At 38.5% G+C, this 15,785-nt stretch overlaps 2 protein-coding genes, 1 long non-coding RNA gene and 1 pseudogene across 3 annotated transcripts in view; 2 read left to right on the top strand and 2 right to left on the bottom strand.

The window, feature by feature from the left end:
• Positions 1-15,785, bottom strand: part of LOC110067186 (GFP-like fluorescent chromoprotein cFP484) — a 37,421-nt gene that overhangs the window by 9,810 nt on the left and 11,826 nt on the right. The window lies entirely within an intron of this gene.
• Positions 2,145-5,988, top strand: LOC149113305 (GFP-like fluorescent chromoprotein cFP484). The gene is made up of 6 exons (XM_089288215.1): positions 2,145-2,258; positions 2,653-2,826; positions 2,949-3,049; positions 3,820-4,038; positions 4,453-4,662; positions 5,618-5,988. Exons 2-6 carry the CDS (start codon positions 2,824-2,826, stop codon positions 5,766-5,768), a joined length of 684 nt encoding a protein of 227 aa, XP_089144341.1. The 5' UTR covers positions 2,145-2,258; positions 2,653-2,823; the 3' UTR covers positions 5,769-5,988.
• Positions 8,726-10,255, top strand: LOC149113306 (uncharacterized). The gene is made up of 2 exons (XR_016206755.1): positions 8,726-9,046; positions 9,331-10,255. It is a non-coding gene; the product is annotated as an uncharacterized LOC149113306 (long non-coding RNA).
• Positions 10,338-12,868, bottom strand: LOC149113307 (GFP-like fluorescent chromoprotein cFP484; annotated as a pseudogene).

The following is a 15,785-nucleotide window of genomic DNA, read 5'->3' on the forward strand; positions in this document are numbered from 1 at the left end:
TTATAAATGTTGTCAGAGAAGCAAACATGACCAAATATCATAAACGTGGAAAACTGAATGAGAGAAAGCCATTTTATTTGCCTGTAAAGTTCACTAGCGTATTCAAAAGAACAGAAACAGCAATATTTTAAATAATGTAAAGAGGTACGTAGCATAAATTGGACATTAAGCCAAAAGTTCGGCCTCACTCGCTGAGCCGTTCTGTGACATGAACAAATGGAGTTATATAGCACTGAAGAGATAATACAAAAATTGTTTTCAAGGGCGCCTAACGGTCTACTTAATCGACCTCGTCATGCGTCATGCGTCATGCGTTAGTTTACACCCGGCAACAGGTGATCGAAATGTGCTTTACATCAAACAAGTCAAACCTCTTGCTCACCTATCTAGCCACTTGTACCGTAATAAAGTGAACAATATCAACTGACTTGGAAATCAGCCTTAACGTATAACCGCTCTCATATGGCTCTGATAGCTCAGTTGGTAGAGCATTACACCGGTAACGCAAAGGTCGTGGGTTGGAATCTCGTTCAGAGCCTGAAATTTTTTCAGGTCATTTTTCCAGTAGTGTTATGGCTGCATTCGCATCACTCATTCTTTCATGATAAAACCACTGTTATAATTAAGTCCACCAAGTTTGGCTAAGTTTATCCTGCGTGCCAGGGAAACTGTAAATATCTTTATTTTCAATAAAACACTCACATATGCTCATAACTACTCAAAATACACGGCTTTAACGCTCAAATTATTGACTACAGGTAAATGGCGGAACCGCTTTGAAAACAACGCCTCAGTTTCAAAACAATTTTTGAGAGAAACCTGTTAAGAGCACAGTCCTTAAATAAATAGAAATATTTATAGTTAAATGTTTTGTTTACTTCGTCGGTATCGATACAGTTGTTTCACGCAAGGTAACATAAAGAAACCAGTTTCATTGTTTGGCCCGTCTCACTTTTCCCCCAAATATTTATTCCACTTGCCGTAAAAACATGGACATATTGTGCGCTTTCAGTAAAACGCTAATAACAAAAATGTACCGACAAAAAAAACTAAAAACGCCTGCCGCATACTAGCAACATCGAGAGATTCTTTTCAAACTAGAAAACCGCTAAAAACTAATAACATAAAAATACTCTCCACGCAAAAATTATTAAAAAATTAGAATGTCGGAAACCTTTCAACGAGTTTTGAATGAATTATTAAGACGGTTGTTAACAAAACAATTATTGGCAGCTGTTTCATAATCAGTACGAGTAAAAATATTGTCAATAAGTTTATAGCACCGGAAACCTTCTAGAACAAAGATATAACTATCAAAACAAAACCAAAGAGGTCTTATTTATCATTTGTTACATCCCTGATGTTCTTAAACGTTTTCACATGATCCAAAGGCGACAGCTTACTCTAGGAATTTGGCCTTTAACAACAGTTATCGTGATTTTCAGTTGCTCCGCATCCTTTTTCCTTACCGTGATTTATATTCATCCCCGGAGAAAGAATCCATGGCCGCACCCAAGACTTTAAAGCAGACTGATTAAAACGACTTTTCTCGGGTTTGCAAGGAAGTATATCCAATTGGGCATCACAGCTTACTTCACCTGTATCATTAAGAATATATGTATACCGAGAATTCATCGGATATCCTTGCGAGAAAGAGAGCCGGCGACTTGCATTTTTTAATAAAAAGTAAAATTATTGTCCTTTACCAATAAGTTTTAGGTAACGTAACGGGAATTCCACCACTAACAACTGGGGAATCCAAATGGATGGGTTTTACGTCTAGCTCTTGTGCAATCTATTTATCCAGTGTGAAATCTTTGTTACATTTGGGCAGGCAGAACTAAGTCTTTTTTTCTCAAGCAAAAATATATAAGAAGAGAACTGAAATAAGGACGCAGGAATTTAAAAATATTTAAGCTGTTTAGAGATGAAACTTAAAAATATTCATTTGGCCCTGGGGAAGATTCGAGATTAAAAGCACTCCCTACAGAGGAAGATTGGAAAATAAACAGCTATAAACGCACACCGCCAGACAGTTAATAATTTTGTAGTCAATGTAGCCAGATCAACATGTAGGAATGTTTTTTCACGTGTATGTCGTTCATATTCTAAAAGGCAACCGCCTCTCAAAAACGCATAAATTATACGGCCTATGGAGAATGAATAACAGTGTGTCTTGCAGTATTCATCAGTACTTGAAGAGAGTATTTGATATTGTGTATTCATCCACCGTCTCGAGTTCCAATTTTCAAGCTAAGGTAGGACATCAAACTATGCTTCAGTATTTCGAGTTAAACAGAGGCCTTTGAAAGTAGCCTGACTTGCTGAATAAGCTTTGGATTAGGTCATTGAGGGTTAAAGAAGCTACGTCACGGTTGCGCACCTTGAAAATGTTAGCCTATTTTTTTTTCGATTTTCTCGTTTGTAATGCATGTTAATCTGCTCTATCCTTAAAGTGCCATTAACCCCAACTTTTTTTTTCCGTTAATAAAATCTACTAGTTTCCCTGATTACTTCAGCGAAAACACTATCTCGATTGATAAATCCCTGCGTTTCTACAGGCGTTTGAACATATAACAAAAAGGGTTTGTTTAACCCCATTGTGATTTCAATACTGCTCGTTTGTCATGTCAACTTTAATTTGTTACCAAGGGCTCCCGACTTATGATTGGTCGACAAGGGGATTTCGGGTGTGACATTCAGCTTGAAAGCAGTGTTCTTCGAGCTGAGTTACCATTCATCTTGGTGAATTTGAACTGAGCAGATCGAGAACAACAAGAGCTGCATAAGGCGAAGCTAACATTTTACAGTACCTCTACCATCATGGTAAGTGTAACACAGAAATAACCAAAAAACGGTTTAATTTTGTCTTTTTACTGATGAATTAACTCTGTTGCCTATTTTTAATTGGTAAATGATATCAGATTCATCCCAATCTCATTCCGCAGAGTGTGATTAAAACAGACATGAAGATCAAGCTGTGTATGCAAGGCTCTGTAAACGGGCACCCATTCAAGATTACAGGAGACGGAGAAGGCAAGCCTTTCGAGTAAGTAAAATTTTAAAATAATTACTCGCGTGTTCAGTTTCACGGTCACATTCAGTGATATGTTTAGAGAAAAGATTTTTTTCCCCTGAGTTTTTCATTTGAACAAGATTTAGTACCGGGAATTCGCTTGTCTGAAGCCAAATTCTTTCATTCTATCGCAGCAGATACTAGTTTATATTTGATTCTTTTATTTGGATCTTACGACCGTTAAGTCGACGAACTATACATAACGAGATAGCCTACTTCAAGTATTTCAAAAAGTTCTTTCTTATCCTTGTCTAGAAATCGATATATAAAATCTAGCTTCTTTGGCGCTAAACGTTTTGTTAAATATGCCAATTCGTAGGCTCCGATTTGTTATGTAATTCCTGGCCGGGTAACATTCACCTGAAAACAAACATTTCATTCAATTCACTGGGTTACATAAGATTGAAGGACACACCCACTGACGCGTGATCAGACTGTCCCCTTTCTAGCTTACACGTGAATTCCCCCTAAGGTACTTCATTTTCCCTTACCTTTTCTTTGTTAGGACTAATTAAGTTTATTATAAAACTGCAATAGGAGGTCGCTGCATTGTTATTTTTTTCAAAGTAAGCACTGGAATAACGTGCACTATTTTAAAGAGAGAGAGCAAACCATAACCCAGACGGTGAACTTGCTGTCATGATCGCGTGTGTAAAAGAACGCCGCAACGAAAAAAGGAATTATTGGAAGTGCTAGATGAACAGTACGTTTTCTTACGTCTTTGGTTTTCTGTTTTGTTTCAGGGGAAAACACAGTATAAACCTTCAAGTCCAAGAAGGTGGACCTCTCCCTTTTGCTTACGATATCTTGACGACAGCATTCTCGTACGGCAACAGGGCATTCACCAAATACCCAAGAGACCTCCCAGACTATTTCAAGCAGTCGTTTCCTGCGGGGTATTCCTGGGAACGTTGTATGACTTTCGAAGATGGAGGCATTTGCACCGTGTCAAACAACATCAAGTTAGTAAAATGAACATCTAATGCCTTCTACTAAAGAGAAAAACGTTCCGCATTCATTAAATGTGTTCAGTTTCAATCGAATCACTTGATTTCTGCCCCTTTTTTATCTTTGACTATTATTTTGTGGGAGTTTATTCATAGATCTATTGGTATGGTTTGAATTTTCTTATTACTTACCTTTCAGTTTTACTTTGTTATTACTGGGAAATTTCGTTATCAAATATTTTCAACTACAAGTCTAAGGTTCTTTTCCAAAGTGTTTCGTTTTTGTGTATAACCGTAAGGAAGTAAATAAAGACAATAATTGTTTCTGTTGACATTATACTCTGTAATTAGGCTGTCATATTTTAACGTACAAATTTTCGCGTGTTTTTGCTTGGTCACGCTGAGTATGTCTCATGTCTTTTTCATCAGAATGGAGGGCGACCGTTTTATCTATGATATTCGATTTCATGGTGTTAACTTTCCTGCTAATGGTCCAATTATGCAGAAGAAGACGCTGAAATGGGAGCCATCCACTGAGAATATGTATGTGCGCGATGGAGTGCTAGTGGGGGAACATGAGAAGACTCTGTTGCTTGAAGGAAATAAGCATCACCGATGTAACTTCAGAAGTACTTACAAGTAAGCTTTTGTTTATGTGCTTAAGGGACTTGGTGCCACGGAATAAGAAATTAATGACGAAATCTTACCAATTGCAAAACAAATCGTACTACGGAAAATGATATGGTAAATCAATTGGCTATTTGCAGACAGCACAGATTAATTATTTTTTATTATTGACATACATCCTGAAAAACCAAAGTTAATATCCAAAGTCCAATTAGATCAAGATAGAGGACCCGCTTGAAAACCATCCAGTGCTGATTTGGCTACCTCTCTAAACACTACAATTTATTCTTATAATATTGTGGGGATATATCGAACTTTAAAAAGCTCAGATCTCCAGTCTTATGAAGTATTATCGGATTTTTAGATCGCATTTGCGATGTACGTATGATGGAGGGCAGATAAAGATCAGCTCTTAGTGATCGCTAATTGATTGAAATCAATGACCTAAGCTCCGATTGCACGATAATGCACGAGTATCTGCAAAATCCAACATTTATTTGATTAAGCTGCTATATCTTAATTTACAATTTTGTATTAAATTATATGTAATCAAATTCTTTTTCATCAGTGTGCATTGTGACCTTTTTGTCTACGATATTTAATTTCAAGGTTCTAACCTTACCTTCAATGATCCAGTTGTGTCGAATGACTGATAAAGATCAGCTCTTAGTGATCGCTATTTGAGTGAAAGCAATGACCTTAGCTCCGATTGCTCGATTATAAATACTCATTGTAGGAAATGGTGTTGAACACGACTTCTAAAATTTGGACTCTAAGGAAATATCCAATAATTTACCCAGCATATAACCTTACCTAGTAGGGAATGAACTTGGTTTTTATCAGGTTAGTGGACTTCGGAAGCTGGCAACAACCAGTGCTAAGAGTTTAAAAACAGCATTGCATTTGTCATATGCTTATGTAGATCCCTGTTATAGTCACTGATCCGAGTTTGTTTGCTCCTTTGCAGAGCCAAGAAGGATGTGGTGTTGCCAGAATATCACTTTGTTGACCACCGAATTGAGATATTAAGTCATGACAAAGATTACAACAACGTGGTGGTCTATGAGAATGCTGCTGCCCGCCCTCAGGCTTCTACTCTGCCGAGCAAGGACAAGTAAAGGCTTAACGAAGAGCCAAAACGACAACAATAAGGAGTAAAAAAAGTGTTTTTGATTTCTTTCGATTCAAAGATTCATGAAAAGATTTGTTAGAGACTAGTCTTGGGTTAAATTTTGTGGGGAAAATCAAGCGGTTCCTTTTTGCAGAATTACAACATAAAGATAAACTTTTTCAACTCAGTTGTAGACCAATACAAGTAAGAATAAACTTGTTGTCGAAGCCCGCTTCTGTGTATTTTTTGTGTGTTATCATAGAGTTTTTGCCGGAGAGTGACGTCTGCTGTAGATGTAATTAACAATTCAATTGTGCAACTTGTTTTTGGTGAAAACTGTAAAGCATAACAGGAGTTGTGGATGATTCAAAACGGGAATTGGTCACTTCTTAAGTCAGTCACGTAACTCCAACCATCCCTTCTTTAGCCTGCATAGCAAGCGTTCCCGTAAAAAAGAGCTTTTCCACATTCTTCCCGCAAGCAAATTGTAGCGAGAGCAAAAAAAAAATCGACGAAGGTGATAAGAGAACATCGAAAAAGCAATCCATGCTATGGCTATTTCGTATAAAATAACGCCAAAATCTCTCTGTTGCGAACATATTTCTTGACGGGGTAAGTCAGCAAACTTATCGCTTACAAGGGGCCGACTCAGCTCCCAGACCGATCACGACGAATTCAAACAATTCAACCTACGGGTTTATTTCCCCGCTCTTCGAAAACGGTATTAAGGCAACGAAATACTGAAATATATAAGGCGAAGCAAAAAGTAGTAAAAATATAATATATGTATGAACATTTTATTGGCTGATAGCTTAAGTGGAAACAATGTTAAAACGAACTATAACTAGGGTTAGCTAAATCGTGTTTTGAACTGTTAAAAATCTTGATTGTTCTATCACTTCTTACCGTTCTGCTCTTTTCCTTAGTGGTCCCGGCGTGGTAATGATAAAGCGCAAAATAACCTCTGAACCCCGTGTCAAGGGTAAAAGTTGAAACCAGAGTGAACATTCAGTTAAGTACATCTTGATCTGTTTGCATCGCTATCATGACATGATTGGCGCAAAGCACACGTTATTTTGACTGGATGTGGCGCATGCACGCGAGCTAAGCCTAATTTTGAAACCTCGTGCTTCTGCGAGAGAGAGAAGAATCCTCCCTAACTGTGTTTGCGTTGTTCTAAGTCCCGGGTTGTAAGAGGAGTAAAGGTTGAAACTGAGCCGTCGAGTGGATGTTAACTTTTTTCCGACAGGAAAACTAAAAAAAAAGTTCAACCATAGATACTTTTTTTTCCGACTATGTCTGGTTGACATAATGAAAAACAAGATACCGAAGCAGAGTCAATGTTTTAGCTATCACAAGGTTTCGAGGCTGTCACGGCGTCTTTCTCAAGTAAGTATGGCGGGAATCTATTTGTCACCTGAGCTAGGGTGAACCACATCACGTGCCAAAACGTTTCCGGCCGCATTCCGGTTAGACCTTTTGGACCCTTTTTGCGAATCTGCTCACAGAGTAAGGAGTTAAGATTTAAAATACGTCTGCATAGTAAGAAAGAGCTAATGCAACAGAGAAACGGGGAAAAAAAAAGAAGAAAGAAAACATGTTTTTGATTATTTCTCTGAGTGATAAGGAACAATATAAATTTATTATGCATGTTTCCACTCGACCTTTTGAAACCTGAGTAAGTGACGCAAATTGCGTTTTACGACAACGACAGCAACGAGAACGTCACCAAACAAAAAGTTTAATGAGCAAAACAATAGCTGTGCACGTGCATTACATTATTTCTTTGCCGTCCTCTGCAAAACAACAACATGAAATGACCAAGTTCTGCGTCGTCTACTGAACGTGGACGGCGACGGCTAAGGGACCGTTCATTTTTTATGAGGGAGGGGGGGGGGGGCTGGTGGGATTTGGGAAGCACCATGTAAAAATCGCATGACCCCCCCTCAGCTTACCAATTTTTTCACATGGCCCCCCCTTATAGCGGTCATTTTTTGGGATGATCCCCCCCCCCCACAAAAAAAAATTGAACAAACAATATTTAGATTTCAACTTTTTTAATATTTCTCTATTATCCCCCTACTTCACGTTATTGTACTCACTATGAAGACAATATTTACAATCCCTCTACTACAGAGAGCTGTTGTTTATAAAACAAATCAAAAGAAAGAGAAATCAATTTCAGATCTCCTAGTTATGGCTTGCCCTTAGCGTGTGGCATTTGGCCTCTCATTGGCATCTTTCTCATCTGAATTGATGAATGCAAGAATGACATCACTTGAGTCATCTTCTCCCCCAGAGTCAATGGCATCACTGTCATACTCATCATTGTCACTTTCATCCGTTTCACTGCTGTCAGCACTTGCCCTGTTGTCATTTTGTGTCAATGTCCTTGCATTTCTCAGTGTTGGTTGGCCAGCTCTGAGAGGACTCTTCTGCTGCAAGCATGAATGTCTTACAATTGCCTTTACTTTCTCACTCTTGCTGCTTTTCAAATGCTGCTTCAGCCCGTGGTGGTTCAAGTACTTGTTTAGTTCCGGAACACGTAGCTTTTTAAGCTTGGTTAGATCTTCGCACAACTCAGTCTAAGGATAATCCTCATATGATTTATCTTTTGCGTCCCTACTTAACTTTGCCTTTTCTTCTGCTCTCTTTTTCCTTTTAAATTCCAGCACTTCAAGATGCTGAAGATAATCCACCACAAACTTTGATTTGACAATAAACTTATCTGCAAATAGAGCAATGCTCTCTGGGTCAGATAAAACCAGCCTGCCACTTCCATGCTCTTTCTTCGCTTGGACCCTTGGCTGCCAGTCATCTGGATCACGCCCTTCTTTTAGGGTCTTCTGGTAGGAGAGGTAGTGGTATTCCGGTAGGCAGGAATGGTCAGGAACTGGTTTAGGGTATCTTTCTATGGGTGGTCTAGTCCATTCACAACAAAAAGAGCAAATTCCTCCTACCTTTTCTTGACAGGACAACTTTAGAACCTCCCTGTAGTTCTCCCCCTCCTCGTAGTGCTCATTCATAAACTTCTCAATCTTACGGAAGTAACAGTGGCCTGGAACAGAGTCTTTCCTTGCTCCTGCATGGTGATACTGAACCAAGTACGAAGTGTTGTGAAAAAACTGGAAATCTGTTGATGTGTTGTGTGAAACACATTCTTACATTTAATTTACAGATGTCTTTATTTGGAAGGTTTTTTCCTCTACTCTAGTGATAGGCATGTATAAATGTTGCCCTGTGCAGGTAAAACAGAAAGCTGTTGAAGTACAAGAAGATGAGCCGGTAAGAGTTAATTTCTTGTCAGTGTTCCTATTTTTATCTGGACATTAAAAATGCATGTATGCTTCACTTTTATAATGAGAAACTTCTGTATTTTCCTATTGTAAAGATAGCACCTAAAACTGTTTGAACATTTTTAAAATAGTATGTGTCTTTTAATATATCGTTTGACTTAGGTCTACATTTCACTACACGAATACAACATTAAATGGTTACACGAACCATGATCATTCAATAATATCAGTTCAATATAATAAACAAAAAAATCGTCTTTCCTTTTCTGGTAGGTCACTAGTTCCTCCTCTGCTGATGATACAACCATACCTCCGGGTCTCCGGAAAACAAGCCTTGGCTATATTGTTAATCCAATCGGGAAAAGAGCGCATTACTACATGAGCATCATGAAAGAGGCTCATTCCAAAATGCGCAATAATGGCGAAAGCGACGAGTCGTTTAAGAAAAGGTTTACAGCTGAACGATCCAGGCAGTTTGACATCTTACAAGCAAAAGAAGCAATCTAAGTGCGGATGGCTGTTCAGAAAGGGCGAGTGAGTTTTCCATGCCAGGGTACCGGTTGAAGCCCAGTGATGGAAGAAAACTGAACTTCTCCATCAAAGAGCACAGAGCAATGGTGGAAAAGTTGAATGTCATATTGAAAGATGTAAAGGAACACGATTCCACACTCTTTCAGTCCAATGGAAGGGAATTATTTCACCAATGCTGCAAGAAGCAGAATCACCACCAACCTTGAGCAGGAAGTCAGAGATTATGTTTACACCTTCATGTACCCTGAAGAGTACACTCTGACGGAAAGCATTGCTGCTTCTTGTAGCATTGGTGAAAGAGACTCCCATAGCAGCACCAGCGGCGACGAAGAACCCGACGACAGCGAAGATGAAGATGAGTGGCAGTGAAAGTTGCATTCGAAAATAACAGTGTTAAATACTTCTTTTCAGTAGCTACAAATGCTTTTTGTCGCCAAATGTTTTTTAAAGCAGAAGGAAAGTTTGTAATAAATTTGTATCCTGCCTTCTATGTTTATTCTGTAGCAATTTTTTTGATATTCAAACATTATCCCATTTTAAAGTTGTACTAAAATATTTCCCGTGACCCCCCCTTTTTCCCTTATTTTTTTGGGATGGCCCCCCCTCGAAAGCCATTTTTTTTCGCATGCCCCCCCCCAAATCCCACCAGCCCCCCCTACCTTATAAAAAATGAACGGTCCCTAATTTTTCATATTTCCATTTGGAATTGAACGCTGTCATTGCATATTTAGCCTGAGCACTTGTTTAGATCAGCCATTGGCGTACCGAACAGATCTAGACAATGGCGAATTTCGCTGGTAAAATATAAAATCAATTTTTACTAGGCGACGTTCTTGACGTCGTCGTCGTCGTTGCCTAAGCTGTTTCGGCAGCCCAGAATGAGCTTCGGCATGCTCATGCAGCTTAACGTGGTTGTAATCTGTGTCGTGGTTCAAGATCTCAATGCGGTGGTCCACAAAGTGATACTCTGGCAACCAGACAGCCTTCTTAGCTCTGCAATGGAACAATCCAATTCAAATCAGTGACACTGGTTTGGGTGCAGAATCATATAACATTGCGACACTGTTGCATCTAAGGTCTCCCAAACTCTTCGGAAGTCGCGAGAATTTTAATATATGCATGACACTCCGTTACGTAGAATAGTTGTCGTTTACTCCTTATTCCGAGTCATCAATTCACTTAAACGCGTAAAAAAGCTTACTTTTAAGTAGTTTTGAAGTCACACCGGTAATGCCCACCTCCCTCAAGCAACAGAGGCATGTTAACATCACCCTTCAGCACTCCATCACGCACATACATTTTCTCAGTGGAAGGCTCCCACTTCTTTGTTGTCTTCAGCAAAACCGGACTTTTCGGGGGAAAGTTTACACCATCAAATCGAATTTTATAGACAAAACAGTTTTTGACCTCTTTACTCAGTCTGATGAAAGAAAAGTGAGGCAAATGGAGTGTTACCAATTAAACAAAGGTGTGAGAAACAACTCTGTTTAACGGTTGGCAAAACAATTAAATAGAGACTTGTACATTAAGATATAACAGCATAAAGGTGGAGAACAGGAGGACTATAATACTGTAAGCATTTTTTTTCTTTCATATGGTTATACACAGAGAGAACGACTTTTATTAGAAAAGAGTTTTAAACTAAGTCAAAATCTTTCATATAACATTTCCTAGTGATAACAAAGCAAGAGGCTTAATAAGATAGCTAAAAATGTACGAATAGATCAATGAATAAACTCCAAAAACAATAGTAATTAGAGATTAAGAGGGGACAAATCAAAGAAATATGATTAGAACTAAACCATTTGTAAATCTCAGTGCAACGTTTTCCCTGCTGAGGGCATTAGCACTACATCTTACTTACGTTATGTCATTGGTGGCGATGCAAATGCCCCCGTCTTCGTAAGTCATGCTTCGTTCCCAAGAATAACCATCAGGAAAGGACTGCTTGAAATAGTCTACTATATTATCTGGGTATTTGGCGAATACCCTGTTGCCGTAATCGAATACTGTTGTCAAGATATCGAAAGCAAAAGGCAGAGGTCCGCCCTCTATGACCGTGAGGTCCATAGTCTGAGTTCCCCTAAAACACAAGCAAGAAAACCAAACAAGTGAGAAAACGAACCGTTCAGATAAAATGTAGAACATTGATTTTTTCCGTCCAAAAAGTCCTGAGAAGTAATAACGGCCGAAAATCTATTTCGCTGAAGAAAAGTTCTGATATTTAAAGTTAGAATTTTCTTGGTCCGACTGCATCCTGTTACTACAATAGGTTGAATTAAACAAGTGAATATTTTCCTTGCGAAAAAATTTCAGACACATGTAAAATTTCAGACGTTTTATTTCGGACTTTTACTTTTCGGACACTTTTTATCTCATTTCGAGCAAATACTTTGCTAAAACAAAGCTTAAGTGAATTTACGCCTTCAAGCCTCGAACTAAAGTGAACAACATCTGTGGAAACAATAGTTTTACGTACTGCATGCAGCCTCGAGGTTTTACCAATACACTGACGAGAAATTGACATATCACTAATTCTACCAAGCCGTTACGTATGTTAAGCGGTATTTTCAACTAGAGTTCGCCACTTAAAGCCCATCATAAACAAAACTCAGTACTTTGGATCTACTTTAAAGTTTCATACTGAACTGTAAATATTTTAGACACTTAAAATTTCGTCCGAATTTTTTGGCAAGTATTGTAGTTGATTTCGACATTAAGAGTCTGACCTTAATCACTCAGAACCATGTGTATGCTGTTTACTTGGTATATGGTTGGTAGCTTTCTTTTACACCCGCGAACAGCACAGTATGTTCATCGTTTTCTGAGTTAATGGGTCGCTTGATTTTTTGCACACTTTTTCAATGCATGCTTATTCTGACAAACATAGGCACGCAGTTTTTATGTGACAAATGCATTTGATCATGTAGATTGCACGACAGATATTTGTCAAAAGTTCAAAGTTAAGTGCGCTAGTAATGACTTTGGACAACAGAGATATGCAAAAACAAAGCGGAATAGAAAGAAAAGAAAAGAAAAAAAGGGAAAAAAAAAAAAAAAGCAAACAAACAAACAAACAAAAAAGGAACCAAATACCTAAACTAAGCACTGCTTGGAGCAATGTGGCGATAAAACTGAACACAACGATTGGATATTTTGGAACTTTTGCTTACTCGTAAGGCTTGCCATCTCCTTCCCCGGTAATCACAAACGGGTGCCCGTTTACGGCGCCTTCCATACACAGCTTGATCTTCATATCTGGTTTAATCACACTTTGCAGAATGGAATTGAAATGAATCTGAGATCAGGCACTAATTAAGAATAAGCAGTACAGTCAATTCATCAATGAAAAACAAAATAAAACCTTTTTTTGTGCAACACTTACCATGATGGTCGACGTAAAGTAAGATATCAGTCTTACAGCTCCTGTTGTTCTCGATGTGCTCTCTTCCAAATCACCAGGGTGAATGAGACCTCAGCGCGGTGAGTGCTTCTTTAAACTTGAATGTCACACCCAAAATCCACTTGAGCCAATCATAAGTAGGAAACCATTTTGTAACAAAGCTGGTGTGGTGTCCATCCCGACCAGCCATTGTTTTTTCATTGTTCGCATTAAAATCACCCGTTGGGGTGTCGAATTATTTTTGACTGACATATTGTTTAAGTGTGATCGTGCGAATATATATATATATATATATATATTTTTTTTTTTTTTTTTTTTTTTTTTTTTTTACGTTAAATTTCATCCTAGTAGCGTTAGCCTTAAATGTTTTGGTTCGGAAAGAGACACAATGTAGCATGAAAATCGCAGTCATTCTCACCACTGAACTGGTCTCCGCACATCTACTGACTTAATCCTTCGGCTTCCTAGTGGAGCAAAGGGCGTCCAACACATCTACTAAACATTAATAAGCTTATTAAGTTGCCCAGAGGAAACAAATTAATTGTATTATCCCTTGTATGATCTCACACTGCAAACAGTGAGCACTAGGAGTGTTTCTGGATTGTTCAATGTCCTTGACCCAGGATTAAGTAAACCCACCGAGGTTTTCAAACACAAGGTATTGGAATTTATAAACGCAAAAATGCCCAGTCTATAATTCAGCTGTTCAGAAGGCAGTTCTAGTGTAACACTTACATCATGGATTTTCTTTTGGTTTTTGTTTTTACTGCTGGGGCACAGGTTACTTCAGATTCAGGTGTACACACCAAGCAATTCAGATTGCTGGCCGGGGAAAGTGGGCGGGGGGGGGGGGGTACTCCCGGTAAAATTAGGTGCGGGTGTGCGACCCGCTTCCCAAAGCCTTTACGCTGTGTAAGACCAAAATCTGCCGATTTACACTGTTTATGACCTGACCATTCGATAACCTATTTAAGACCTGACCCTTTATCAATACCCTGTGTCACTCCTGCCTTATAATTAGTTCCCTAGTTAAGACCAATGCTTAAGGTACTGTGAAGGACCTTTGTTGATGATCTTATCGATAATTATGAAAAAGTAGCTTCTACTACAAAAAAAGCATACCTAAGTCAAGACTAAAGTGCAAAAATCACAGTCTATTTCAGACCAAAATGCATGGCCAAATTCGACACATTCTATCTGACCAAAACAGCTAAGATACCATACTCCAAATAACGGTGTATCCCTCCTCGCCCCGCCCCCCTCCGCCCCCCCGCCCCCCCGCCCCCGTAACAGCTAGTTAAATGCTGGTTTACAAAACTCTTTGCCACTAAAGCGCTTTTGCCTCTGATGTCCTCTGCGACAATTTCACTGTATGTCAAAAGAAACGTTACACATGGTCATGAGATCACGTATGATTTGCAGTCCTGTCGCTTTTGATTGATAGTCTATCGAATCTGTGGCTAAGCGGCTTAATTGATTTATTATCCCATACTGCGTTTCTATAATTCATGGTAATTTCTTTGTGTAGGCGCTGAAACTGGAATAAATAACATTTCGTTCAGCAGTTTGTTTTCATTTAATACACAAAGAGTAGAAACTGGAACAGAAAACATATCCTATTTCATGAGCTATATGATATATGACTCGATGTAATATATAATAACTTTAATAACTTATATAATGACAAGGAAGGGCTGGGATTACTTGCACCTCTGATTAGGCAACATCTATGCAAATTGGTAAATTAACTACATGTCAAGAGAGAAAAAAAAAATTAATTCATGTACCATGTTTTGATCTCTTGGAAATGAGCAACCGCCGTCAACCAAAACTCTTCGGGATTTAGAATAAACGTTATGGCACAAAACACCAACAAGAAATAACCTTATATTTGCACTTGTAGAGCTTAATTGACGAATTTGGGTCTTATAAGCTAAGACATACGTCTGGCCACCAACAAAGGTAGAACAAAACAAACAAAAATAAAAGTAAGGAAACGAAAACATCTGAATATATATATCATCAACACAGTTACGAAAAGAATTCGAAGCATAGCCCTAAAAGTTATGTAGATTGATACCGAGTGAGTCAGTGGAATTATATGAGAAAAACCTTCGGGAACTTTGTATATTTAATCAATATGTTCCTCACAATTTATTAAGCATTATACTCAGTGGACAAAGTTAGCTAATATTTGCATTTTAACCTTATTTTCCCAGCAGAAAGTCCATAGTTAATCTTTCCCGCTGCGTCGACTTGAAAACAACTTAATCGACACCTTGAGGGATCTATCACGCAATATTTAAACAATAGAATGTTTCTGTCGAGGAACTATCGGCTCATAGTTGCCCATCGCCGGAAATTAGTCGATGTTCTTAAAACAAATATTTGCTCGAGAAGCGAGTTGCTAGACCATTCCTCAGAGATGATACATACAATGAATTCCAAAAGAGGCATCAAGGGCATTGTACACGTACATAGTTTTCTGTCCAGTTCATATATATATATAAACGGCTCCCAGGATTCATCGTATAATTCCTGAACAGAGTTCTAGCTATCGCGATAGCATCAAAAAAACAATAATGTTCATAGCCGTTACGTAATTAAAGGTTGCATTAGCACCAATAGTTTTCTAAAGCCTGTACCGCAGACCTATTATGTAACAATCATAGTCTGAGAGCAGCATACAACGCCGCTGAAGCCTCTGTTATTTTCATCAGTACCGCTACAACGTGTGCATACCTTATAAAACAGCTGTGTTATTAGCACATGGCATTCGTGTTGTTATGTCATG

This window comes from Orbicella faveolata, unplaced genomic scaffold (assembly GCF_042242905.1).
Source record: "Orbicella faveolata isolate gen_17 unplaced genomic scaffold, um_ofav_v1 contig_15, whole genome shotgun sequence".
Lineage (NCBI taxonomy): Eukaryota > Metazoa > Cnidaria > Anthozoa > Scleractinia > Merulinidae > Orbicella > Orbicella faveolata.